This window comes from Xiphias gladius, chromosome 11 (genome assembly GCF_016859285.1).
Source record: "Xiphias gladius isolate SHS-SW01 ecotype Sanya breed wild chromosome 11, ASM1685928v1, whole genome shotgun sequence".
Taxonomy (NCBI): domain Eukaryota; kingdom Metazoa; phylum Chordata; class Actinopteri; order Istiophoriformes; family Xiphiidae; genus Xiphias; species Xiphias gladius.
In genome coordinates this window covers 13099212-13126410 of record NC_053410.1, presented here as the reverse complement: position 1 = coordinate 13126410, position 27199 = coordinate 13099212, and the positions used below count along the sequence as shown (strand labels likewise).

General features: G+C 41.7%; 4 protein-coding genes across 7 annotated transcripts; 1 reads left to right on the top strand and 3 right to left on the bottom strand.

Annotated features, from left to right (window-relative positions):
* Window positions 1-727: 727 nt before the first annotated feature.
* On the bottom strand, window positions 728-9811 carry scdb (stearoyl-CoA desaturase b). 3 transcript variants are annotated; one of them, XM_040139262.1, is made up of 6 exons: window positions 9122-9811; window positions 7413-7664; window positions 6394-6524; window positions 5798-6003; window positions 4347-4579; window positions 728-2517 (listed from the first exon to the last, which is right to left on the bottom strand). In XM_040139262.1, exons 1-6 carry the CDS (start codon window positions 9363-9365, stop codon window positions 2318-2320), a joined length of 1266 nt encoding a protein of 421 aa, XP_039995196.1. In that variant the 5' UTR covers window positions 9366-9811; the 3' UTR covers window positions 728-2317. The 3 variants fall into 3 exon arrangements, with proteins under 3 accessions (XP_039995196.1, XP_039995197.1, XP_039995195.1); XM_040139263.1 differs by lacking the exon at window positions 9122-9811 and adding an exon at window positions 7986-9115; XM_040139261.1 differs by lacking the exon at window positions 9122-9811 and having other exon boundaries at window positions 7413-9115.
* Window positions 9812-10822: 1011 nt separating this feature from the next.
* Window positions 10823-14523, bottom strand: trmt2b (tRNA methyltransferase 2 homolog B). Of its 2 annotated transcripts, XM_040139422.1 has the most exons (3): window positions 14404-14523; window positions 12315-13113; window positions 10823-11708 (listed from the first exon to the last, which is right to left on the bottom strand). In XM_040139422.1, exons 1-3 carry the CDS (start codon window positions 14463-14465, stop codon window positions 11088-11090), a joined length of 1482 nt encoding a protein of 493 aa, XP_039995356.1. In that variant the 5' UTR covers window positions 14466-14523; the 3' UTR covers window positions 10823-11087. The 2 variants fall into 2 exon arrangements, with proteins under 2 accessions (XP_039995356.1, XP_039995354.1); XM_040139420.1 differs by lacking the exon at window positions 14404-14523 and having other exon boundaries at window positions 12315-13395.
* On the top strand, window positions 13352-18333 carry dnajb12a (DnaJ heat shock protein family (Hsp40) member B12a). Its single transcript, XM_040139423.1, has 9 exons — window positions 13352-13534; window positions 13875-14052; window positions 15161-15306; window positions 15393-15563; window positions 16338-16417; window positions 16528-16637; window positions 16733-16905; window positions 17315-17457; window positions 17741-18333. Exons 1-8 carry the CDS (start codon window positions 13402-13404, stop codon window positions 17434-17436), a joined length of 1113 nt encoding a protein of 370 aa, XP_039995357.1. The 5' UTR covers window positions 13352-13401; the 3' UTR covers window positions 17437-17457; window positions 17741-18333.
* Window positions 18334-18966: 633 nt separating this feature from the next.
* Window positions 18967-20552, bottom strand: LOC120796552 (DNA damage-inducible transcript 4 protein-like). The gene is made up of 2 exons (XM_040139534.1): window positions 20093-20552; window positions 18967-19816 (listed from the first exon to the last, which is right to left on the bottom strand). The coding sequence occupies exons 1-2, from the start codon at window positions 20256-20258 to the stop codon at window positions 19302-19304; spliced, it is 681 nt and encodes a 226-aa protein (XP_039995468.1). The 5' UTR covers window positions 20259-20552; the 3' UTR covers window positions 18967-19301.
* Between the last annotated feature and the right edge of the window lie 6647 nt (window positions 20553-27199).

The following is a 27199-nucleotide window of genomic DNA, read 5'->3' as shown; positions in this document are numbered from 1 at the left end:
TTGTTAGATTTGGGTGAGACAAGTGAGCAGAGCATGAACAGCAGAGGTAGATCCCAATCAGTACAGGCATGTAGACAGGAGACTTTCAATGAACAAGCACGAGATATCCAGAAAGGAGAGGGAAATGCTAGAGTTGCTGCGGCTCCAATATGTCAGCAGCAAGATGAAGATAAAAAAAAACATTCAGAGATCCTTAACCCGTTTGGCCAACTCATGGGGGATCAGTATAGAAATGTATGTCGTGCAGACAGGCATATCAGTAAAGACGCCAAGGTCACCAGAAATGTCAAATACCACATGTCACTATACAGCACTAAGGGAAGGTGTATAAAATAATAGCCAATGAAAAGAGTTTTTCACATGGTGAAGTGATATATAAACTCATGTGCTTTTTGGACATTCTTCATATGAGATACATTTTCCATATGGATTTTTTTTTTTCTTTAGAAGTGCTGTTGTCAGATAATTTCTGAAAATACTTTATGTCACAGTGCATAGTTTGTCAACAACGATTTCTGCGTTATGTGTGCAGTTATAATAGAATCTACATTTTCCATTTAATAACTAACCAACAAGTTGCTATGATTTTTGACAGTAGCTTCTTTTTTATTTTTTACATCACAATTTTTTATTAAGCACCTTGTTGCTTCTGAATAGTTCTCTATATTATAGTCAATACAATAATTTAATAATAGTTTGTTATCACTGATAAAGAATGTAACAGGAATGGTATGTTCATATTTTTTTATTCAGTATACGAATAAGGAGTATTACAGAATTCCAACAAAAACAGCAAAACATATTTTGTCACAAGTAGAAAATTTGGTTTATTTATGGTACATATTGTGGGCAGAAACATTCTTTGAAAAAATGTGCCATTTTTTAAGGCATTCAAAATTCAAGAAGTTAACACTGTAAAAAGATTGTTGCTCTGTAAAAGAGGAATTGTGACAGATATTACAAGAGTATAATCATAAGTTTGGATCTTGTTTTAGGAGCAAAGTCTTTGTTTGGTTACACAAAAGTTCAATCATTGTAAAGCATAACCTTTTTTTAGGATTTCTTTAAAAGGTCCCTCTTTTTCATTATAAATAAAGGGATTACAGTTTCTCAAGTTTTCCTTCAAAACAGACACTGCACAGCTGTAATTAGACAGAAAATTTAAGCCCTAATTTAGTTCCATAACTTGAACTTTTAATTTTTTCCAACAGGTGTGCAACCTTCATAAGGCATTTGGGCAAGAGTCCTGACATATGTTTCAATAATATCACACAGCTCAAAAAGTAAATGCACCGCCTAAACACACCTCATTGGCCTTATCTGAGGGAGAGGGAATCCTCATATGTGAGTGTATTTCAAAGTGATAAAACAAATGCCAATAGTTCTCTCTTTTCAGATTAAGAGTGAGAAAATCTGGTTCTACGTTTCAGTCCGGAGGTGTCTAAACAAAGAGGGTTAATGATGGAGTCTGGGCCAGCTTCACTACTCAACCGGAGGTATACACGGCTTTACACGAGAGAACTTCTTATCAATCCCCTTTAAGAGCCCCTTGTACATTTGGAGACGGTGGGTGTGAAAGCATCCCAAAAGTACAACACACCTGAACTGTATTAAGCCAGGGATACTCTAGTATGATAAAATGGGGCCTTGAAATGTTGGCCTTGAAAAACAGCAGCTTCTGTTTCAGTAAGACTACTAGCTTACCAAAAATAAAGAAAACCTTAGCTTAAAATAGATAAACAAATATCAAGATTAAGCTCCACTCCCTGTGGAATGAAACAAAGCACTGCTGACAGAAGTTAGAGCGAAAGGCCCTCAGTCTTGCTCGTACAAAAACCTCACTGTTAAGGGTTTCAATGAAGCTTTCAAAGTGCCAAAGACTATTAATAAATAGTACATTAATAAATAAGAGATACGGTAAATTGTCCTGTAATTACTGCTTTTACACACTGCTCACACAGACGTGTTTGGCTGTCCTACTGCTTTCAAAAAGAGACCTAATTCCCAATTAGTCTTTTTCATTGACTTTGTGCCTGTTTCATATTATGGATAAAAAAAGCTGTGCTTGCACATGTAGCCAAGTCTCTGGCTGTGGCTAATAGTCAGTGAGGACACTTCAAAACTTAAAGGAGACCCACACAATATATGGAAAGGTCTAAACTCTTTAAAGCCAGGATTAATCTCAGGAAGAGGTTTAACTTAGAATCAGAAGCATGGTAATCACCACCCCACCACTGAAATGCTGCTATACCTGTTGCTACGGTCTGTCTGGTTTGACATGTCTGTATCATTTGCAGAGTTTTATAGCTGGTGTGACTCAGCCACTTTTGTTGCTGCCATCACCCGTTCGCTGAATGCGAGCAATGATCAGTTCCTTCGAAACCCTCTTGCAGTCCTTGGCCAAGCCCAGGAAGCACATGAGGTCTATAAAGGCAGTGGTGAGATTGAGCTTGCAGCCAAACTCACTGGTGGCGTAGTCAAAGGGGAATGTGTGATGGTAGTTGTGGAAGCCTTCCCCTGAAAACCGAAAAAGAAAAACTTAGTGTTTTGCCGAATGTTACACAAGTTCACAGGCATAACTTGAATAAAAATATGCATGGCTACAAAAGAGTAACATACTTTATTGTGAGGCTGGTAACAATCATATGGTACATTTACAATCTCTCAAACAGTCCCAGGCAGCAGGGATGCAAAGTGGAGAGAGTGAAGTAGAGACTTACTTTTGGATCTGAAAATCTTGAAGGCTGACTGTCACATGATGTAATTTACATTACACTACCAAAATCAGATTTGCTAAATTCGTTTTTGCAGTCATTAGGGTGCTGTTTGGTTGTCATGGTAACAGCACAGATGTTCCCACATAAATCCAGAGACCATCTTGCGATAGGATCACACCAGCCGTTAAACCCGCCAACATGTTGACGTTCTGACCCACGAGTACTCAGTAGTTATTACATGAGTATTCAGCAGTCATGGGATGGCCCACACCCATCTTCCAAGTCAGCCCTCATTTTGATCTCAACTACACACCTGTAAAGTTTCTGTGATTGTATCTTTAACAGTTGTGACGCTATTGCGGTGACAAAATCTGTCCACAGATGAAGACACCTGCCAAAGTATTCAAAACCGCCTCTGTGGTAGTTCCCGCTGCAGTAGGTGTTTCCAGGATTACGTTTGCCACGATGACACGCGCACACACACACACACACACACAGGGTGAAAACACTGCCAGCCACACTCCTGGTAATTATTCGAGTTCTTTTCATCTTTTTTCATGGATGAATAAACACCACAAATAGTGAGCAAATACGTCGAAAAAAAAAAAGAAACTGTGGTTCATGAAAGACAAAAATATGACGACTGTGAATCCCATGGAGAACGGTAGTACAAAACATCCAATCGGCAAGTCTAAAATTCTGCGGCCGACACAGGTAACATTGCTGTTAGCAGGTAATATTGCTGCTAAAGTTACAGGCTGAACTCTGTAGAACATGTTGGATAAACTTGGATTTTTTTTTCAGGGCTTTTTGGGATCAATTCCAAAACTCTAGCGCACTACTTTTCTTCCAGATTACAGTGGCAAAGCATTCTGAATATATTTCAATTTCTGATTCGCAACTCTGGTACCAAGTGGAAAACAATCCAGAGGGCTATTTTTGTGTTGGGGAACACTGAGGTTATCATCAGAAACTTTCAAATGTGAATTTAAGCGTAAAATGCTTCCAAAACGAGCAGCCGCATTCTTTACTTCTCCATTTACTGACAACTTGTGTACTACAGCTGCTCTGGCTGATTAGGAACAAGGGAGTAACATGGGAAAAATCTGTTGGAACCAAGCAGCCTGACACAATAGATGGGACTTAAAAGAAGGTGAAACGTACATCAGAGCATAACTGTTTCAAGTAGTTTTTTTCCATTTCCTCTCACTGTGCATTGCTCAGTGCCGTTTGCAGCATCGTACTCCCGTGGTGTCAGCCACCAGAAATAAAGTCTTGACTCATCAGAAACAAATATACCAAAAATAATATCAAGATCCAGCTCTAAAAAATGACTAAATACACACTCTAAATTTCAAAGCTAAAACTGTCATAGCCAGGACAAAATACACATCAGCCACTGGATTAGCACATTGTCCCGCTACAGATGCCAGGCTAAATCAGCTTTGAGAGAGCCCCCACTGTGGTCGACTTGTCAAGACCAGCATTCAAAATGTGATGAAAAGATTATTGAGATATCCCTCAGGCAAGACAGTAAATTACACAAAGATGTTTATGCACTCACAATACAACATAAGCACATTACTGCAGGACAAATAATAGTGAATAATCAAGGTGCTGTTTCCTTACCTATGGCACTGAAAGCAACCAGTGGGTTTTCCCTCGGGTTAATGGTCTTGTCATAAGGCCTGTTGCCCCATATGTGTGCGGCGCTGTTGACCAGCCAGGTGGCATGGAGCATTACTGCGTACCTCAGGAGCCCGGGGATGAAGTATCCCACAAACAAGGGTTCACCCCAAAAGTACCAGGGCACCAAGGTGGGCACGACGAAGCAAAGGATCACCACAGAAAGCTTATAGTGCCTGAAATGAAATAACAAAGATCCATTCTCACTCAATGCAATCTGAGTCTAAATTAAAAAAAAAAAAAAACAGATTTTTAAATAATGTAAATGATTTTTTTATGGTTAAACTGACATGTAATCATTTTTTTTCTAATGGCAAAGGTTACACGATACATTCTATAATACATATAATCCCACAACACACTCTAAATGGGGGTGAAAAGCACTGTTGCATCTCATTTGTTTAATTCACACAATTTGATTGCTAAAGCAACATCAAAATCTGTACCCGCGTCACGGTAAACGGTCCCATAAAGGCCACAAATTTAATCCTTCACTGTTATGAGAGCGATTATAAACATATTAACAAGGTTAACTCCAGACAATTTGCACATTAGTTCACTGTACACAGTTGACATGGCCTTCTGATTGGGTTGCGCTTGCCAGTGTTAATCCCCTTTGCCTGAGAGCACAAATGAAAATCTGGGACTGCTTCCAGAAGAGTAGAAATGTTGACAAATGACCAGAGAGTGGACACTGCATGGGCTCGCTGTGATTCAGACCCTGAAACCATCCCTTATCAGCAGATCTGCCACTAAGAGGGCCACATCCTGTATAGCTTGAGCCGGAGGGGAAGTGACTTTCACTGGCAACACAGAAAGCTACTAACAAACCCTGCAAATACATTTATATGTAACTGTTCTGCATTAACGATATATTCAGTAGTGTGACATTCATATACCACTTGGGCCAGTAAAGGTGTGAAGGTCGAGACAATCGATAGATAAGGATTGTGCCCTTGACATCTCATGGTGCGGGTTCATGGTCTGTCTCTGATTAACGGTCAGTGACATTTTTATTATTATCATTTTTACTATAACTGTGACCATGATCTTTTTTTCCGAAGTGGTTCTATTTCGATAACTTGAACCACAAATTTGTTTTGACACTGAGATGTGAAAAGGAGTATCAACATGAGAAACCGTCCCAGTTCGGCAAGCTAGTTTGTATAAGCCTTTTGCCTGGTAACTTGAAGAAAGACATAATGTACGTAGTATTAATTTGCTAGTTTTATTGCCATAATCCAGGTGGCATTCCGTTTCCCCCCAATAAACATATTTTGCTAATGCAAAATAGCTGGACAGGAGACGAGTTTACTGTGAAACAATGATGACATAGCAGCCCCTGAGAATCCAGCAAGTCTCAGTAAGTAGTCAGCAGTGACAGCAGTGCTCACCGTCTCTGAAACATGACCACACGGTCTGCCTTCAGGTCCGACAGCTCCAGTTTCCGTCCCTTTTCGATGACATCGGGATGTTTGCGAACCAGCAACCAACCGATGTGGGCGAAGAAGAACCCCCGCGTTGCGTTGTGGGGGTCTGCGTCTGTCTCGGAGTACTTGTGGTGGACACGGTGGTCCCTCGCCCACTCATATATGTCATTCTGCTCACACAGAGAAATGCAGAGGTAATGAGGATGACATGGGGAACCCACAGATATGCATGGAAGTTTTAGATCATCAGATCAAAGTCAGGGATCATATGGTAACAATGCATATCACTCAGATTACATACACAGTTATGTGGAAACCATACCTTGCCACTTTCTTTTTGATAGTAAAGGTAATGAATATTAAACAAGATCCCAGCCTGGTATGTTTTACGGCATGTAGAAATACACTGCTTTAAGTAAAACTTTCTAATATGTTTAAATTTGTGAAACTTCCGCCTTCAGCAGGTGAATGTAAAAACAGCCTTCCATTGTCAAAGCCTGCGTATGCATCATTCTGCACAGTGAATCGTGGAATATTTACTTTTTTTTTCCCGGTTTTACCTGAAAGGCCATTGAGTTGGCGAGAGCCAGGAAGACTCGCAGGGGAAAAGAAGCCTTATAGGACCTGTGGCTCCATAATCTGTGTGCTCCAGCAGTCACGCCGAGAGCACTGATGAGGTAGCACACTGCAGCTGGAAGAAAGACAGGTGGAAAGGACGGTTACCTTGGGGAAGCTGTCACCACTGCACTGAGATTAATTTTACACCCCTGAGAGCAGAGTCAATGGGACACCACGTTCTTTCCATTACACCCAGGCCTCTTTGTTCTGAGAAAAGTCGTCTATGTGGGGAGATGGGACGGTGTGAGCGCGCAGGTCTGCCCTCACAATTTTGTTGTTCTAAAACTGCTGAATGTGTTCCTATGTGAAGCCCAGACAAGACTACCCAGGATTTGAGAACCGGGGGCTTCTGACTGGCAAAGAGCATTCTGTTGTGGTGCCACGCAGCTCACAATGGGATGTCTATGGGAATGGCGATTGTGCTTTGTCTTCCCCAGTGAAATAATATGCAGCTCAGCATTGCAAAGAGAGGGGAAAATTATGCAGTGCCAGAGTGGAAACAAAGTTGAGACTGTTCAGGAATTCGAGTCATGCCTCAATAGTCTACATATATATATAAATAAATATATATATATATATATATGTTGGACACAACTTGTAATTATTCAGCTATCAGTATGGCTACTACCTCTGAAACTCAAATACTTCTGATTTGGGACATGCAACACAGTCAAATGAAGTCCAAATAGTTAACAGTCAGCCACAGGTTTGAGCTCTTAAAAGAAGGGACAGAATAGATTTGCAGGCCTACAAGCACGGATGTGTATAATGAAATGTACCAGGCCAGAGTGACTCATTCTCCATTACTCCCACTGACATGACCCCTCAGGCGGCTTGTACCGTAGTTAGCAATGATCACACAACATCAGCACATTCTGTTCAGTGACTGTGGCCCGAAAGCAGGAAATACCAACAAAATGCTGCAGAGCTAAGCCTGCTACTGTCTTTACTAGATACTTACTCCATGCAAGAGTTAAACCCGATGCGGAAGGAAGGACAACCAGTCCATAAAGCGCACCGATATGAAGGAGGATCATCAGAATTATATTTCTCCACACCAGGACCCTCGGCGGCTTGGGACCCTCTTTCTCTCTATAGGTGTCGTCAAAAACATCCTCCACCGTCGATGTTTCTGCCATGGCATCGCCGTTCTGCTGCTTGCCGGCGTGATGACTCCTGGTTTCCGTTTCGGTCATTTTGCCGAGGGGGGTTTCTGTAAAAAGCGGTGCGCAGCAGGGTAAAAGGGAGAGAAGTTGCTCAGTTAAAATGCGCACAGCAGGATGCAGAAACAGAGAGAGGGGAAGGTACGGCGGCTGGCTGTGTACATGCGGCACTTCGCGGTTTAACTCTCCAGCTGCTGCGCCCTGGCCCGAATAGTGGCTGAAGACGTGCCAGTCTGGCTCTAGTGGCATACTTGGCTTAAAATGCCCGTGGCATGGACACATGGTAGGTATTCCCGCCTTATTGGCACATCCCAGAGCCGATCGTCCTATGCCGCCGCACTGTGCGACTTTCAACCGTTTGGGCCACTTACGTTTGACTAGATACCACTTTTCACCACCACCGCTCGTCCCAGTGTCATGTGCCGATTCGCGGCGCCCAAGGCGGCATTGCCAACTGGACCAAGTGGGCGGCTGCCCAGGGGCCGCAGACCCCCCCCAGGTGCCCCAGGAGCCCACGCTTCGCTCCATATTATTTGGGGCTCATAGTTTGACTGATCGCAAACTTGTTAGAAGTTTGCACCACTTAAGTACAGTGTCATATGACGGGTCATCGATCCTCCAGCTGGTCATGTAGCGGGACCTTGTGTCAAAACCTACTTTTAAGACCTAAATTGTTTTAGTTTAAATTGTGGCAACTTCTTGCAAAGTGTTTTATCAGAATGCTTCCATTTTTGTGTACAGGCAGCGATTTACACACAGAAATCTGACTACTGTAAGGCTGCAACCAATATTTTTTTTTAATCAACAGGTCTCGCAATTATATTTCTTTAATAATCAATTGTTATAGTCTATAAAAATGTCAGAAAACAGTAGGAAAGGCCAATCCTTATTCCCTGAAGCCCAAGGTGGCATAATCAAATGGCTTTTATTGTCCTACCAACAGTCAAAAACCCAAAGCTGTTGAATTACTGTAATAGAAAACTGTGAAAACTAGCACACGAGAAGCTGGTAGCAGTGAACTTTTTTTTAAAAAAACATTACTTAAACTCTTAATCAGATGTCAAGATTGATCCCAATTATTTTTCTGTCCCGACTAAGCGAGTACTCTGGAGAACTGGTTGGCCTCTGGGTGCCTGGGGAAATAATGAAACTGCCATGTACCGAGGTGGTCAATAGGGACCCAACAAACGTTTGCCCCGGGCCCCCCTCCCGCTAGGAGGTTAATCCGGCCATGTGTGCGCCCGCGGTTACCGTGCGAAACAGCGATGCCATTTTCCCCGTGTCTCGCCGCAGCCGTATGCCAATAAGGACTCGCCAAAAAACCGCTGGGGAGTGGTGTGTGGCGGTGGAAGAGTAGTGACGCACCGTTTTTCGTTTGCCGTTGGCCGGTGCAGCAGCGGCTACATAACAGTCAGTCATATCTACCACACTCGGCGTCTCTCTAAAAACGTTCATTTAAAAAGTCTCGTGTTTCTAGCGGCCGCTTACTCCGGTCAGACCTACTCACTGTGCGCTTTCCAACCGCGTTTCCTTACAGAGGAAGACACCCAAAGCCGCAGGGGATCCGGGCGCTTTGCGAGATGCAAAGATGAACGGAACGAAGATGCGGTGCGTTGATCCCCGGTGTCTGAAGTCCTATTCCGAGGTGGTTTTAAAGCAGCTGGTCGATGGGCAAACTGATGGCATAATACCCCATTGGTTGTTTGCTTAACTGATGTTAACCGCCCTCCGTTTTTTTTTTTTCTCTTCATCACCAGTAAGTCTTATCATGTGAGGAATCTATAGCTGTTGCCCAGTCTTTCATGTCCAGTTCTCGATCTGAATATGACTCGTTAATCTGATGAAACATTTCAGGAAGTTGCAAACGCATGTCAGTTTATATGACACCATGATCTTATGCTGCAATAACAGTTTTCAGCATGACATAAGCCATCAGGAGATTTGCTGTCTTATGACTGTGCCCCTAACCCCCACTTACATGTCACCCATTTCCAAAGAGATGCAGAGACTGTGGAGTTCAAATGCGATTTCGTTGTTTTTCCAGCTGCACCTACCAAATTTAAAGCAAGTCTAATTTGGGATGGTTATGAAATCAAAATTAAAATTATTTTCCTGTGACCTCTGACATCAGCAGTGCTCTCAGGAGCAAAACTGGGCCACTCACTCTGTCTTTGGGTGCTGACATCAGCAGTTCAGATCGAGATCCAGCAACCGCACAGAACCCTCACCAGACAAGTAGGCATGAGGTCGCAAATGTTCGATGTTGACAAGAGGCTTTGAGAAGATGGAAAATACAAGCACACAAAGTAGTTTCATAAAGCACAAGATATTTCACAAGATGTTCTCTGACATCAGCAGTCAAAGATAGAAAAAGGCAGAAAACTTGTTATAGAAAATGAGAAAATAAGTGGGCGTCTGGGTGAAACTTTGCAGCTAGGCTGATTACTTGGATTTCTTGCTCCCAAGCGCAAGACACCACAGAAATGTATTGTGAACAAAACATTTCTTTCAAATGTTCAATTTTGGTAAAGCCTTCCAGAACAGAGAAGCAGAGGGGAGTAAAATATGAAACAGCTCACTGATATGAGCCCCAGAACTTTGGTAGTTGTTGTGTGTGTGTGTGTGTGTGTGTGTGTGTGTGTGTGTGTGAGTGTGTGTGTGTGTGTGTGTGTGTGGGGGGGGGGGTGGAGAGAGTTCATTTGCCCCGATGCACTGCTTACCTTGGCAAGGCCTAGATGATTTTGTGCACAAGAATCATCATCCCATTACTTCACTCAGGAGATAAAAGAACATCCAGGCTTCAAGCCAAGTGACGCCTTGTCACAATCTATGACCTCAAATAAATGATGGTTACCTGATGGTATGATGGTAACAAAACTGGGGCACTTATACTGTACACACATTATGTTATGACCTTTAGTGAACTGGATTGAATGGGATGAACCTACGCAGGAGTTATGCAAAGGCTGTCTGAAGCCCATGTTTCCTGGAGGGATGCAGTCACGGAAGTTGTAATGGCACCACCTACTGCACAAACACAGCTACTGCAGGGCAGACAAACAAAAAAAGCCGTACAGCAGGGGGTGGGCACAATAATAAGAGCGTCTAATATAATATCGTGAGATCTAATGTGACAGCCTTGCAGTAAATGTAGCCTTTGTGAAGCTTAAAGTGGACGAAGACTGTTTAACAAACTTTATAGACCACAAGACAAATCAAAAAATAACTGACAGATTTAATCGATAATCAAAATAATCATTTGTTGCAGTGCTACCACACAATCATGAAGGGAGGTCTAATCAAGAAAAAAAGTCAAAACATCTTTGTAGGTGTAATATTACTGTAGGTGGTTACAAACATTTCCATTATCATCTAGCATATATACATCATCACTCAACTCCCTGTTACCTTTCTAAAGCAACCAGTGTTGTTGGTGAAGGGTTCGAGGCCACCTTTTAACAAAAGAATATTTGCTACCTCTCAAAGAGTAGAACCAGTTCACAGTGAGGAGTATGTGGGAACATGTCCACTGGCACAGCCAGAGTTGGAGAGAACGCTTCTCCTGTGAGTTTTTTCTGCAGGTCGGGTGCACAACAAAGCTCCCTGAAGTTCCTCATAGCCTCGCCGTCTGGCTTACAGGAAACATAGACCAGACGGCGGATAGAAGGCTGGTTTCGTAAAGCTCGCACCACTTTGTGGTGCATGCCAGCCCGAGCAGGGTTTACCACAGCTGTAAGGCCTCCACCGGCAGAGCTCAAATTAGACAAGAGGCCAGGGAGCACCACCTCGGCCTTCCCAGGGATAAACTCACAGTTCAGTACATTATTGAGAGCTGCATTGTGTCTGGCATCTTCTACTGCCTGCTCTATGAGCTCTATACCAATAATTCTGTCCACTCTGGGGGATATAGTAATGCCAATAGCACCTGTCCCACAGCACACATCTAGAAAAGTACCACCGCCTTTCGTTCTTCCTCCACCTCCCTCGGTGTTTGGGACGCACAGGTCTCTCACTGTGCCATAGAGCACCTCAGCAGCAGCCTGGTTCACCTGAAAAAAGGCATCAGCAGAGATGCGGAACTTGAAGCCCAGCACCTGTGGAGAACGAAACAACATAGGAACAGAGATTAAAAAACAAACATCATGTTGACATACATGGATTTTGTGCTACCTGCTCTTCTCTGTCTATCATCATCACAAATTCAATACTTATAGGGACAATCACCAGTTTTACATGCAGAAGTTATGTCACACAGAGACTGAAATGGGCAAATTTAAGTACTGCTGACATGTTACATTCTAAATTATGAATTGATTGATTTTTCTGCATATTAGTTGATAACAGCTTTAAAGGGAAATGTCATATTGTTCCAGCATTATTTTTACTGCTGATAATTGGTTGATTTTAGGGAAACTGTTTCTTCCACTCTTTTTCTTAAGCATTACATCGCTATAAATGCAACTATTAAATTAGCAAAAGAGCAGAAATATCATCACCTTAAAAATAGATAAACCTATTTTTCACCTGAATTTGTGTTGAGACAAAAATGTACAAGTAATTAATTATCAAAACAAGTGCTTCAAAATTTCCTGCTGCAGCTGGACAAAAGATTATGAAGTTGCAATGCCGATTTGTCAAGGCTGTATGCTATGTCAAATAACTTAGATTCTCTGTGATTTTGCCCTGATGGTTTATATTACCTCCTCGTATATGTGTGGCTGACCATGCAAGAGTTGGTAAGGGGATTCCTCATGAGTGCAGCGAGTCATGTTGCTCTCCTGGAAGAACAGTGAGTCCAGCTGGCAGACCGATCCAGGGCCCCGCTTGAAGTAATCCACCAGGTCGGCCTTATGGACCGCAACCTCCTCTGGGGTGAGTGTCTGGGGATGAAAGTGCACGATAGCCATGGTGTGGCCCTCTGTGTTGGTCCTCACTGTGACCTCTCTCCAGTGACCCCCAGTGTGGAACAGCAGGCAGGGTTCCAGGGAAGAGAGGCGGATGAAGTCCTGGTAGCATCTGGCTACTAGTTTATGTTTCTCCGGCATGTTGAGCAGGTGGTCTCCATTGACGCAGACAATGTTCCCTGCCCTGCCTGTGCCCACGTAAAATCCAACTGTCTTTGGATTTCCATCCACTCCCCTGTTGACAGAAAATGTAGACTTGTTGCGGTAGCCATCCCTAACTGGCGATGGCAGAATAGGCAGGACAGGGAAGCTGAGTTTACCTCTCATAGGTGATAAGGACTGCGACTGGAAGCTGCCTGATAGATACCCGGAGAGCTGAGACAGTATCCTTTCCTGATGATTTTGCTTGAGCTCAAGTTGCTCATCATAGCTCAGCCTCCACAGAGGGGTGACCGCATCAGCCAGCCTTTCCTCCCAGGACAGGTCATCAGTCCAGGGAGGTTTCTTGGGATTTTTTCTCCACCGTTTCTTTGATGGTGGTTTCCCCAGGTCGGCTAAAATGGTGTCATTAGTTGAAAAGAACAGACGGGTCTTCCTAAAAGAATACAAAATCTTGCGTTTCACAGAAAGGACTGACTTGCCGCATGTACCTGCCAAAGCCATTTCGTCTTTCAAAGAAGTAGCTACTATGGCTACGAACATAAATAATTAACCCATTGACTTTAGATGTCAGTGTTTAAAAACGCGTTTTCAGCCGTGTGTTAATGGACAACATGCTGTCGGTTCAAGTCAAACTGTTATGACGTGTGAATAACGAGCCAACCACCTACTTTACGTCATCTCCGTGCGCCTTGGGGCAAGTAAACATTTCCGCTGTGTCGCGATGGACTCAAACAAGGACGAAGCGGAGCGGTGCATCAAAATTGCACTAAATGCGGTCAGAAACAACCAGCCAGACAAAGCCAGGAAGTTTCTGGAGAAGGCACAGCGCCTCTTCCCGACAGATCAAGCCAAAAGTACGTCGAATAAACGTCTGTTTCGTCGTTGGTTTTATGTCTGACGGCGGGCCATCGCTTTGAAACTGAATCAGCTAACGTTAGCATAACCGTCTTAACGTTACACCAGCAGCTCCTAGCCGACACTGGTATTTGTAGTCTTTTCCTCCCCAGCCGCAATCTTTCTGATATTTGGTTACTTATTGTCTTAAAATTTGTACTTCTTGATTCGCAGTTAGGATTTACATCCTCGACGTCGTCGGTATCCGCTAAAGTGCTAACCGTTAGCTAACTGCTGTTGAATTAACGGACTGGTAAACATGTGGAATCTTCGAATAATACGGCTCTTATTTCTTTACAGACTTATTGGAGTCGCTGGCGCAGAATGGAAAGCCCTCAGAGGAGAATGGCAGTCCTGTGAATGGAGATGGACCCACTATGAGGCACCGCAGTCACGGAGACGACGCTGATGTGTCGGCACAGGGTGCCACAGACTCGGCCAAATCCTACACCGCAGAGCAACTGGACGCTGTCAGAAAGTCAGTGCACATGTGGATCTGTTCTTTGGTTTTAGTAGAGCTGGTTGACGCTGACAAAATTGAATGTCACTACGTGTTTTACTCACTACTAGAGCTGCGACGGTTAGTCCATTACTCGCATAGGCGGTCTACAGAGAATTACTCGAAACCTATGTTGATAATCAATTAATAGTGGAAGCTTTTTCCAAGTACAAACTCCAAACACTATCAGGTTCCTGCGTCTAAAATTAGATGATTTGCTGTTTTTATTTGCCATTTATGACAGTAAGTTGAATATCTTAATAGCTTTTGGGCTGTTAGTCAGACAAAACAAGCAATTTAAAGACATCACCGTGGCCTTTAAGAAATTACATGTAGTTTGTAGCAATTTTCAAAATTCCATAGATTAATCTGTTAATTGAGAAAATAATCATTGGCTGCAGCCCTACTCAGTACCCTGATAGCAATCAATAATGTGAAGGTATATTTTATAGTATATTCAATCTAACCTAGGGGTTGGGGATATTAGTACTCTCAGGGTATGTTGACCAAGCAGGTGGGAGCACTGATTGTTAATGGCATTCAGCTGGAGCAGTCAAATAACTTAATTTTAGTTCGGCTTTTAACACGAAAGGAGAAAAATGCTTCTTTTGTACTGTGATTATATGACAACCACAATCCACCATGATATTTCAGACGGTAAATAGAGTTGAATGTAGTATACATAATTTTTGTTAAAGGATTGAAAAACAAGCATTTTAAAATCAGTCTACATATCGTTAAAATGCCTTTGGTCATAGAGGAGTATTTGAAAATTGCAAAATCAAGTGCACAAAATGCATCGAGATTACTCTTTTCTTTCTGCTGACAGACCGCTCGCTGTGTGACCGCAGTTGTCTGATGTTTATGGAGATCAGACAACATTCCTAGAGTACTATAAGAGCGAAGAAGAATTATCATATGGTTAGCTCATAAATTTATGAGTGTCTGTTTGTGTCATTACTTACAGTTAAATGAGGATGTATCCGTATGTTCTGTTTCCAGTGTTTTCGTTGGTTTGTTTTTCCCGCAATCTGCTAACCATCTCTTGTGGGTGGGTGTTTTGTTTTGGGGGTTTTTTTCACTACAGGATTAAGAGTTGTAAAGATTACTACCAAATTCTGGGAGTTGAAAAGACTGCCTCTGAAGAGGATCTTAAAAAGGCTTACAGAAAGCTGGCTCTGAAATTTCACCCAGATAAAAATCACGCACCTGGAGCCACAGAGGCCTTTAAAGGTATATTAAAAGTACTCTCCACTGCTGTTCTATGGAGAATATGTAAATATAAGTTTACTAAGTGTGTGCGTGTGTGTGTGTTTCAGCTATTGGTAATGCCTACGCCGTTCTGAGTAACGCTGAGAAACGAAGGCAGTATGACCAGTATGGCGAGGAGCGATCGCACCCAAGCAGACACAGACACCATCGTGACTTTGAAGCAGACATTTCACCTGAGGACCTCTTCAACATGTTCTTTGGTGGAGGCTTCCCATCAAGTAAGTAAAGGCCAGATGAATATAGTCAGTCAGGATGTTGTAATTTGTGAGGTACTATCGAGGCCCAACAGTATTTTGGTTTTCATTTGATATAAGCCACCAGTTAGCCATCAGCAGTCGGTGGACCTTGTGTCGCCATCACTGGTAGTTTTTGTGCTTTGTCTCGAACCATTGGCTTTACCAAGCCCTTATCAGCGATCATTGTCTGATCGCATCAGAGAGAGAGCTGCCTAGCTGGCTGTTCAGCCGTATGAATCTCCTTCTTTTTCAGCCGCGCCTTTTCTTTATAGCTCCCACAAGCAAAAAACCACAGGCTTCCCGCAGGCTGGTGCCAGTGCAAAGCAAGGCTAACTTCATAGTGCTGTTATCTAAACTCCAATATGGTTGGGTATTTGTTCTGTTTGCCTATCTGTGATGTTCATTGTAGTGAAAATACAAACTTTAGTTATTTCCTCGGTAATTACAACATCCATTGCACTGCTGTATGATGTAATGTATACGCTATTTGGAGTGAACAGGCTAATACCAAAGGTGGTGTCTTGGAAATGGATCAGTCTGTGTGAATTAATTGGTTTGCTTGACCAGCATTTTTATAAATTAGAACTCTGCCTGTAAATAAAAATCGTCATTACTTGGTTTGAAATCAGCTGTAGTAACTGATTGGACTGAAAACCTGCATTCTTTTAGGCCTTGTTTTCACATGGCTTAGAGTCACAGAACTACTGAGTGGCACATTATCTTTTTTTAATCTTTATTTGGTTAAATTCCTTTTAGGTAACGTACACGTTTACAGAAATGGAAGAATGCACTTTGCACATCATAATAGGCAAGAAAGACGAGAACAACAGAGAGATGTAAGTTCTGTCTGTCATACATCATTTACACTTGAATTTTATACCAGCTGATGCATTGCTGTGTCTGTAATAAACACTAATCAAATGGTTTTCTGTTTCTCTCTGGACAGGGAGGTCTGGCTCTGTTTGTCCAGCTGATGCCCATCTTAATCCTCATCATTGTTTCTGCTCTCAGCCAGATGATGGTCACCCAGCCTCCCTACAGCCTTAGCTATCGCCCGTAAGTGCTTCGAACACGCAGAGAGCTCTCTGAGTTTGTATGAAAATGTCTCGACATCTATCTCACTCTGTTATTACTTCTTCTATATGCGTCAGGTCAGCGGGACATATCCACAAAAGGCATACATCCAACCTGAAGGTGCCTTTCTATGTGGGCGACCGTTTCAATGAGGAATATTCGGGGAATAACCTGAAGAATGTTGAGAGAAGTGTGGAAGAAGACTACATCTCCAACCTCAGAAACAACTGTTGGAAGGAGAAGCAGCAGAGTAAGTTTCCAGTAGGGCTGCACATAGCAAATATATTCGTTATCTATTAATCTGCCGGTAATTTTCCTGTTTAATCACTTAACCATTTGGTCTATAAAATGAAAGAAAATAGTGAAAAAAGCATATCACAATTTTTCAGAGCCCAAGTTTACATATTTAAATGGTTTGTTTTGTCCTACCAGCAGTCCCAAACCCAAAGCATTTAGTTTTCATCATAAAAGAAAAGCAGCTACTGCAGCTGCACAGAATGCCACCTTGATTTCGGCTGGAAATACAATGGCACCACCTTTTGAGTTCATTACAACAGCTTCTAAAGGAATCTATTAACATTTGAATTGTATGATTTCATGTTCATAGAGTAGCTGACCGAAACCAAGTGTACTGACGTACTCTCCTCTCTTGCTTTCAGAGGAAGGCTTACTGTATCGTGCCCGTTACTTTGGGGATTCTGAGTTGTACCAAAGGGCACAGAGAATGGGCACACCCAGCTGTTCCAGACTATCTGAGATTCAGGTTATATTGGATGGCTAGAAACCACTTGCACACACATGGGTAAGTTGCCACAAACATCACAGTGGCATTAGAGTATAATTGCTAATGTGTACAATACATGAACTGCAAAGACTTAAGTGTTTCACATGTTTTTGATTGCCAACCTTCCAGACTGCTGTTGCCATTCATTTTAATCTAATACAGCGCACATTTAGTCAGCTTTATTTTGTTATTACTGAATTTTTTGGTTGTATGTGCATGTGTAGGAATCTAGTTAAAGTTTTTGCACTGCAGAGTGACTGCTGCATAACTATCATGGATTCTTTTTTTTTTTTTTCCTTAGGTTCGTCGGTACTTGAATCTAATTAGAAGAAATCGGTCGGAGCCCACTCAAATTGGAGTATATTTGAACAGCAAACCAAGAGAATCAAAAATGCCTTACATGCAGTGGGCAGCAAACCTCATCAAGGAACCTCTTTGCAACTTGGTGTAGATTGACTTCCTGTAGACCTGTGAGAAGCGTTGAGTTGACTGCTGACATTTTCTTACACTAGTGTCTTCAGGAGGGTGAGAGTTCGCAGGGCATCACGGAGGAAAGTAAGAGCATATTTGAACAGTAACAAAGCTGCTAAGATTAGCTTTCTCTGTCCCAATCTTTTTGTTTTCATTAAACATTTTGAGAAACCCAATGGCCTTCTCATAGACAGATGTCTGAGCCACTCATGAGAAAAGTGTGTAATTTTTATAGTTCTTACCAATGTAAATATTCATTTTACTTTTAACAGTGCAGGGTTTATTGAAGTGAATATGTACTATAATGTTATTATGTGGATATCGCTTGTAGTCTGTTGGATCATAAGTACTGAAAATCATTGCACAAATAAAAGTGAACCATATTTATTAAATTAACATGCTAAAATTGTATAAAGTTTCTTTGAATTAAATTTGTCCAATGATTGATGGGTGCCTATTTTCTTTTTTAAAACACACAACGCACATTCTCTCTCTCGTGTACTTTTATAAAAAGTTGATCTGTGTCCCAAATTCACACTGTGGACTACTTCCAAGCAGCTTTTGCGTATAAAGTGTGTTCACACTGGAACAGTGACAAAATGAAGAGTGTGTGTGTGTGTGTGTGTGTATGTATATATATGTGTATGTATATATATGTATATGTATATATGTGTATGTATATGTATATATATATGTGTATGTATGTGTATATATATATGTGTATGTATGTATATATATATATGTGTGTGTATATATATTATTTATATATATATATATATCTAATATATATTATATAGATAGATAGATATATATGGATATATATAGATAGAGATATATATATAGATATAGATATAGATATGTGTATATAAACACACAGCCAATTTGTTGAACTTTTGGTAGTGGTGAGACAGCCCCAGAAAGATCTTGAAAAATGAAAAAATATTACATTTTCGGAGAAGAATGGATAAGGGACACAGCTATTGATTGCTAGAAAGTTAGAAGAAGATCGCGACAAAATATAATAGAAAATAATTTATTTTTTCAAGTTCTTCCAAGTTGTTAAAAATACAAAGCACAAGTTTCAGGTGATAATATTTGACTATCAAATACATAAGCCATTCCATCAAGGGTATGACTTTACATTCATAGGAAAGAAACTGACCCATGTTCAAACATGAGTCTTCACTGTTGACTCACCCGCAACCGGGTGAGTAGCTGCCATGAGACATGAGTTGGTTCCAGGGAACCCTTTGATACACACGTTAATTTACCAACAGAGACACATACGTGCTATTTCAGGACCATCTTGTCAGTGCCATTTGACATCTGTGTAGCTCCGTTTCACGCTCCACATGAATTTAGTTCAGCTTGTCAGGGACAGGAGCGCTTGGTCAGCAGCACTCCTCAATCAGCAGCTCCCCTGAACAATACAGTTTTCTTTTGATAGCTCTGAAGCCCGTACTCAGCCTCAGAGTGGTTTGGTGCCCCAGAGATGTTGCAGGTGTCTGCAGGGACTTGCTCCCCTTAAAGAGCTTTTGAATCTTTGGCCACAATCCACTGGCCTCAAGTCTCAGCACCAGGGTCACATGGAAGGTCGGGACCAGGGTGGCATCCACTGCTATTTGGTCCACGGTACATAGGGAGCCCTGATCCCCCCTGTCTACACACAGGTCGATGAGCGCTCCCCTGAGGCCGCAGGGCTCACACACGGCCAGGTGGAGCAACTCCTGGCTGATACTGTGTAGTAGACAGTCAGGTAAGATGAGTTTGGAGCAGCCCAGGATGTGTGAGGCGTTGTTGAGACTTTGTGTCATGGTTGCTACAACTTCTGTGGCTAAGGTTTCCTCCAGGGGCTCCCAGAAGAAACTGCTGTCTGACTCCGATAGAGACATGTCTGCCACAGATCCTAAAACAAAAGAATACAGCTTAAAGTCTTGTCTGGTAGTGCAGTACTCACACTAAACGTTTTATTCCGTTTTCTGGTGATTAAAAATTTGAGCAGGTTATAAGTAAAAAATCTCTGTCTCCCCCTTTGTACTTTGTCAGTTCATTTTCGCTTCTTTTCCATGTGCAGGTTAACAAACTAATTAAAAAAGGCTAAAATGCTTCTTAGTCACTATTTGCATCAACCCAAACAAAAAGATTAATAGGGCTTGCTCAGACAAAAGCCGGCAACACTCACCAGTTTCACTCCTGCAGCCCTGATCTGCTGTTACCCTCTGGTTGATCCCCTTCAGCTCGGCCAGCCTCTGCAGCAGGCTGCCCCAGGACAGCCGCTTCGAACCCCTGTCTTCCGCTGGGGAGGGAGGAAAGCTGCCGTCCAGGGAGTGATTGCAAGAAAGAGACATCTCTACAAAACCAACCCCAACACACAAAAAAAAGATGGGGGATTGTGCGACACAGAGGTGCGGCGGTGTCCTGCGACCGTTGGGGCCCCGACCTCGCGAGCCAGACCAGCTGGAAAACACTGTAACAATGGAACAAAGCAATAAATACCCAAGCCGGGACGCCCCGCCCACTGCATTTGTTAACCAATGAGGTCGGAGCTCACGTCCTCAGTTCTCTACCCTGCCTGGTAACATTTTTGGAGCCTTTGATGAGGCAAAGGCCAGGCCTCCCGACCCCGCAGGCGCCTGACCCCCCGGCCAAGCTTCTACACAAGTTTATGTCTTTCTAAAATAATTCGACCCTCGAATGTGGAGCCAGACAGCCAAACCGAGAGGGCCAATCAACGCCCGTCTGTAAAACGGCGTGGGACAAACAGACAAACAAAACAAACAAAAAAACACACACACACACACACACACCGGTTTTGGACAAAAAGACATGATGAAAGAGCTGTGGAGTCATTGCTGTGCATGCCTGCGCAGAGCGACACGTAGCGCACGTAGGCCTCGTGTTTTTTCAGTAAATGATCGGACGCGTGAGTGCTGACCATGAATTTTTGAGCCTTTTTTTTTTTTTTTTACATAAAAAAAAATCAATGCATCCAAAGTAGGATTCTGTTTAAAAATGTTAATTCAAGTCTCTGTTTACGATCCGGACGGAAACTCAATATATTTCGGCTTCAGATACAATTAAATTTGTGTCATTATTGACTTTTGAGATCATACCCAAATACAAGGTATCGGAGAGCTGTGGCCCTCCACTTTCAAAATAAAAATTAAAAAAATGATTACAAAAGCTTGATTTTCTTACCAGAGGTTGTTGTACTTACTGCGATGTATCCAGCTATTTAGACTACACGTGTTAATTGTTTCGCACAGAGACAATACTTTTGTTAAAAGTGTGTTTATTTTGTGTGTGAGAGTGGCCGTGGTTTTGTACTCGACCGCTGTGATCATTTAAATGCTTTTAACCATCCTCCAAACTCTCATCTTCTCATTCCTGTTAGAGACACTGAATCCCAGAGATTCCCAGTTGCGGCCTAGCCAGTCCCAACTTTGGGAACAGCTCCTCTGACTCCTCACTTCAAGCATGTGCACACACATAGACCATCCCCCACCCCTAAAACTATCACTCTTGCCAATATTTACAGTGTTTAGTTTTGCTTTTTGCATTTAAAGGATAATTTAAATTAAGTTGTATTTCAGTACCATTTCATATAGTTCATTGCGCTGAACTCTTACTTTGTATGCCAAGTTTGGTTTACATGGGAGTATATAAGCCTATTGTATGCAGTTCAATGGGGTGCTGGTCAAGCGCAGGCTATATAAAACATCCAAAATGAATGAGGATTGCTTCACACTAACGCTCAGCTCCTGACCCACTGAGCAAAACCAATTTATTTGATCATTTTTTTAAGGAAAACTATCTCCGATACCTGTAAAAAAAAAAAAGTTCTAACATTCTATAAACCCACTTATCAAAACTTGTTTATACCGGTAAAACTGTTCTATATAAGTGGAAGAAGATGACATCTAGAATATTTGCAGATGGATTTTGATGGATTTTTACTTACGTGCCACAGATGGTGGAACAGCGGGACAGATAGTCCTGCTGAGTCTGTCCTAAATGGTGTAATGCACTGCATTTCCAGATCATGGCGCCACTTCATAACCTTTGATTTACAGACAATGAAGAAGCAGCAACCAGTGTGGTGTGTGTGTGTCTGCGTATGTGTGTGTGTGCATTTAAAATGTTTACACCCGAGTGCACCTATTGTTTTGAGTGAACGTAGCTATGAACACACTATCTTTGACATGCATTCATTCATATGCATGTGCACTTTAATGGACACAACTGTTTTTTTCCCCGTCTACTTCTTTAATGTGCCCTGCACTCACTATATGGACATGCAATTTATCATTTAACTAAGCTTAAGCTTCAACACTACAGTGTTTGGGGTAAAACATTATTTGTGCCATGTCATGGGAAAAAAAAGCAAAATGGAAAAGAGGAAATAAAGTGTGACAGGCGCTGTGTTTTACAATTCAAACAGGCCTGAGAGAGCTGTTAGGCCGGCCAGCCTCAGGCTATGTAATTCATGTATAATAAATCTACTACCAAATGGATTGTTAAGAATGGATTTTATCTGGAACAATTTGCTTTAATCTGAGGTGCATTAGAGTGAATCACAAAGAAAAACCTTTGCTTCCTTTATTTTTTCATTCGAAAGAACTATTTGTTTCAGTAATTGGTGTGAAAATGAGGCACTTAAGTGGAGAATACATTATATTTTCACCTGAGCTAGATCAAAAACAACCTTCTCCTTCACAAAAGCCTCTTTTGAATATGCTCGTGTTGTTAATTAATTCAGAAACGGGTAAAAGGGGTCCTTGGATTGTGTTGGCTGTAGCTGTAGCTATAGCAACGACTAGCTGTTGAGAGCAGGGTCCATCTCACTGAGATGGTTGAAATGTTTTGCCGAAGCCAGGGTGTAACAATCTTGGATGCCTTGTGTTTTCATCGTTGTTCGTGGCATGAAAACTGGGGCGGTGTTAGCCACTCTGACAACATGTTTCCAACAAAAGAAGAAGCAGGGTATCATTGCATGTCGCTGGTAAATATTCCAGCATGTAGCCTCTCAATCGTCTGTCATCTAAGCCCCGTGTTTGGCTGGAAACCCTTCAGCTCTGAGTGCAGGACTCGCTGTTTGGCTTCATGTGCCTGCCTCACCCGAAGTTGGAGCTGGGACAGCGTTCCATTTAGGTTTTGATTTATTGCTGGAGGAAGCAGAAACAGACCTGCACTCTCAAGGGGGGGCAGGAGAAACTGTGATGTGCGGCAAGTTTTGCTGAGACGCGCTCTTCTTTATCAAAGCGTTAACACTTTACACACCGATTTCAAATAGCCTATACTTTAAGCATTATCTTAATGGAGCATTCGGTTCACTTTGAATTACAAATAATGAGAGAGGGTTTCTTTACATTTTGGGTACATTTGGGAAAGAGAACAAAAAAAAAAAGCCTCAACTCTGTCAAGCAGTTGCTTTTGTTTTTTGGGTTTTGCTAGGTTTAAACCAACTGAAATGGCCCTTTGACCCAAATTTAGTTTTTAAAACAAAGCTTCCCCAAGGATCTACAAAGAAACTCTAATACCCATTTAACAATGTAAAAATTAGCCCAGTAGAGCAAACTGCATTTGACTACAATCTGAGATATATTATAGTCGACTAACTGCATGAAAACTATATGACCTTGCTCATTGCTTTCAAAGGTACAAGCGTTATCTGGGACTGTATCTCATTTGTTTAACTTGATTACAAGAAAGTTAGCTGGAGTGCCGTATACTGTAGCTTAGACAAAATCTATAAATTGGTAGCAACTTAATCACACAATTAAACAAGCCGTACAGTAACTCTAGATAAATGTGTAGTGCATGAAATCAATACACTTTCTCTACACCCTTCCTCTTCTGTATGCATTTCAGGAGATTCATATATTGTTCTCATTGGGGTTTTTCAATTGATTTATTCCTGTTGTCAGTCACAGAATCCGAGCACTGAATGCAAATGTACTTCCCCTGAGGTATTATCGTCGTTTCCCTCCACTGATTACCGAGATGACATAAAACACCCAAAGGAACTGGATTATTTGTATTTTCCAGTTGGCATGATCACACCTTTGAATGAGCCTTATTATTGATATTGATTGAGTGTCATTAGGCGGAGAGGCTGCATTGCTAAGTGATAGGTGCAGGGGTAAGAAAGTCAATGCATACATGATGAACTGGGGCCACATGGCATCAGACAGAGAAAAGGATCCTGATCATTATTTATAAGTACTCTCACCGTGACTTGTCCCTGAGTGAAACTATCTCTCATTTTAGAACCATGTGCATTATTTAGCAGCGCTGCCAATGTTATGCTTTTTGTTTTTGCTTCTGAAGACTCGTTGTTGCTGTTATGACTGCTCTTTAAATCTTAAATCATTCTGGAAATAATCCGCATTTACCATATCTTCTAAAGCCTGCTAATGGTAATTGCACATGACTGTTTCTGTTCTTTTAGCTTAGAGGAAAAACACAGAAAAGCAATTTTTGTTTCCAAATTGAAATACAGAGTGTTATGAAAACACTAGCAAATGTAGAATAAAATAATATGAATAGTAGTGTAATATAAAAAATGTTTGATGGCATCAAATCTTGAAAATGTGTTTATCTATATGAAATGTAGTTATTACCTGATTGGGGTTTTGTTAACATGACACACAAAGCATTTTTTATAAAGGTAATATTCTTGAGGATTGTAAGCTTTAATGAAATATACAGTTCCAAGTAAATAAAACATTCAATAGATAAACAACTTTGTGTGTAAGCTCAGACTCTGTGAGTGGCCCATGGATACAGAGCATTGTCTTATGTCTACGGTGTCTGTTTTGTTAATGAGCATCATCTGAGCTTTACATGTCTCTGTCATGGAACCCCCATTGGCTCTGCGATTATTGGGATTACTCAGCCTTTTTTTTTTTTTTTTTTGTCTTTAACCGGCTCCAATATATGAGATGAACATTGTTGGCCTGTCATGTTCTGCCCTCCTCTCTCTGGAACCCATCTCTGTGACTGTCAGTTCTCATCTCTCTGAGGGTTCATGACCGGCTCTGTGTTTGACTCCCAGCAGCAGCACCTAAAATGTGCTTCAAAGGGCGTGTAATTTTAATAACACTAGCGTTTTGCTTCATTTGACTCATTGCTCTTAGTTCGTCCCTGAGAACGAGAAGCGGGCTGATTGCAGCAGCTGCAAAGCACTGTGTTAAAATGCGTCAGTGTGACTACAAACAGCATTAACTACAAACTGAGGACAGTCCAGTTCAAACCAACTGCAGATCTGTTGTTTGCACAAATCAGTGTTTCACCAATCTGAATGTATAGCTGTATTGTAAAAAATGAGCACACTTGTGTCGCGCTTGCTGTACGCATCAATATACGGGTATATGTGGATTAACACATGCTCTGCTGCTTTCAGACACTGATTTCCTGACATCCCAGTTTCTGCATTACACTGTGTTTCCGTTCAGTTTGAACAGCCTCCCCTCTCTTTATCTTTCCTTAAAAATTTGACTGCATACAGCTGAGAGATTAGATGGCACCCTGTGTTGTGCCTGCCTTCATTAATAAGGCCCCAAAGTGACTCTTTTCAGGATGAAATGAAGATGGCATCAGTTAATCCAGCACTTCGGTTACAAGCTGTCATTCAGTGTGCCTCTCTGGGGACTGGCTGAGGCTGCAGCAGAGAGAGATGCAGCAGACGGGGCAGATACCGTCAGGTACTACAGCTGTGGCACAATGCGAATGCCCTACTTCCCAGTAATGTACCAGAAAACACTGCCGTTATCTGTGGGCCATCTGAACACAGCAGAGCAGAGATCAACAGCACTTGTGTCGTCTCTTAATCAATGAAGGTGACAATTCTGGGGCAGAGCAGCAGCACAGACCTCACTTTTCCAGCTTCATGAAGTCTCACTATCCAATTTTACTCAAGTATATTTTACTGCTATAGTGGCAGTAAGGGTGAAAGGATAAGTTTTCCAAGGGATTCTCTTTTTATGCAGGGATAGACGTACTGTAATTAAAGTAACCCCTTTATAATCTCATGGAATTAACAATCGATTTACTTTATTCCAGACCATAGGCTCATAGTAACATAACAAGCCAATACAACAGCCCTGCAGTTAATACTAACTAATGTGTGGCTGATTAAAGTTCCGTTTCTGTTGATTCAGCTCAATGATAAGAGGCCTTTTTCACAGTATGTGATAGCTTGAATAGCACAAGTGCAATTAATAACATTACTTATGGCTGCATTGCATTTAGGCGTCCCAGTTCCCGGGCCCTGATATTATGTCCGCTGGCTCACTGTCATGGCTCACCAGGGCACTAATATGGAACAGGACCATTTTTAATGTTATTAGTGGCACCTGTGCCTCTCCTGCTATCACAAGTCCAGATGTGTGCTGCGAAAAAGGCCTATTTCAGAAGCCCTACATCTTTTTTGATTCTGCATATTTTGATTAAAATTAAATCATTATATTGGTATGTATGAAATCCCAACAGCCATGTCAACAGATGCATCTCCATGACAACTGAAGACCACGTGATATGGTTAAAGGCTTGGGAAAAAACTAGTAGGTGGAACCTAATTTGGTATTGTTTTGTCAAACAGCGTAATCTTAAATGGGAAACTGGCTTAAGTAAATGTTCATATAAATGAAAGAAATTTACATAAGACAACACAACAGAGGAAAATAACATGGACCACAATGCCTTGCTGTTGTTGAACTGATTATTAGGCGAATATGTGTGGTATCCACTACAAGAAAGTTGTTTTATCCAGACTGGAGATGAATTGATTAGTCAAGCAGTCGATTAGTCAGTTAGTCCGAAAAATTACTGATTATAAATTGATTTATCATTTAAGTCAATTTGCAAGAATAAATACCAAAGATTCTCCAATTCAGGTGTTTCAATTGTGAGGATTTGCTGCTTCTCTTCGCCTTAATTTATAGTACACTAAGTATTTTTAGGTTTTGACTTTTGGTCAAGCAGTTTGCTGCCATTATCTTGGACTTAGGAAATTGCGATAGGCATTTTTCATGATTTTCCAGAGGTTGAAAGTAACTAAGTACATTTATTCAAGTACTATGGGCTACTTAAGTACAGTTTTGAGATACTTGTACATTACTCGAGTAATTCCATTTTATGCTGCTTTATACTTCTACTCCACTACAATTCAGAGGCAGATATTGTACTTTTTACTCCACTACATTTAATTGATGGCTCCAGTGAGTAGTTGCAGATTTTGCCTGCTAATACAAAATATAATTGACAAACAAACTATGATTTATTATCA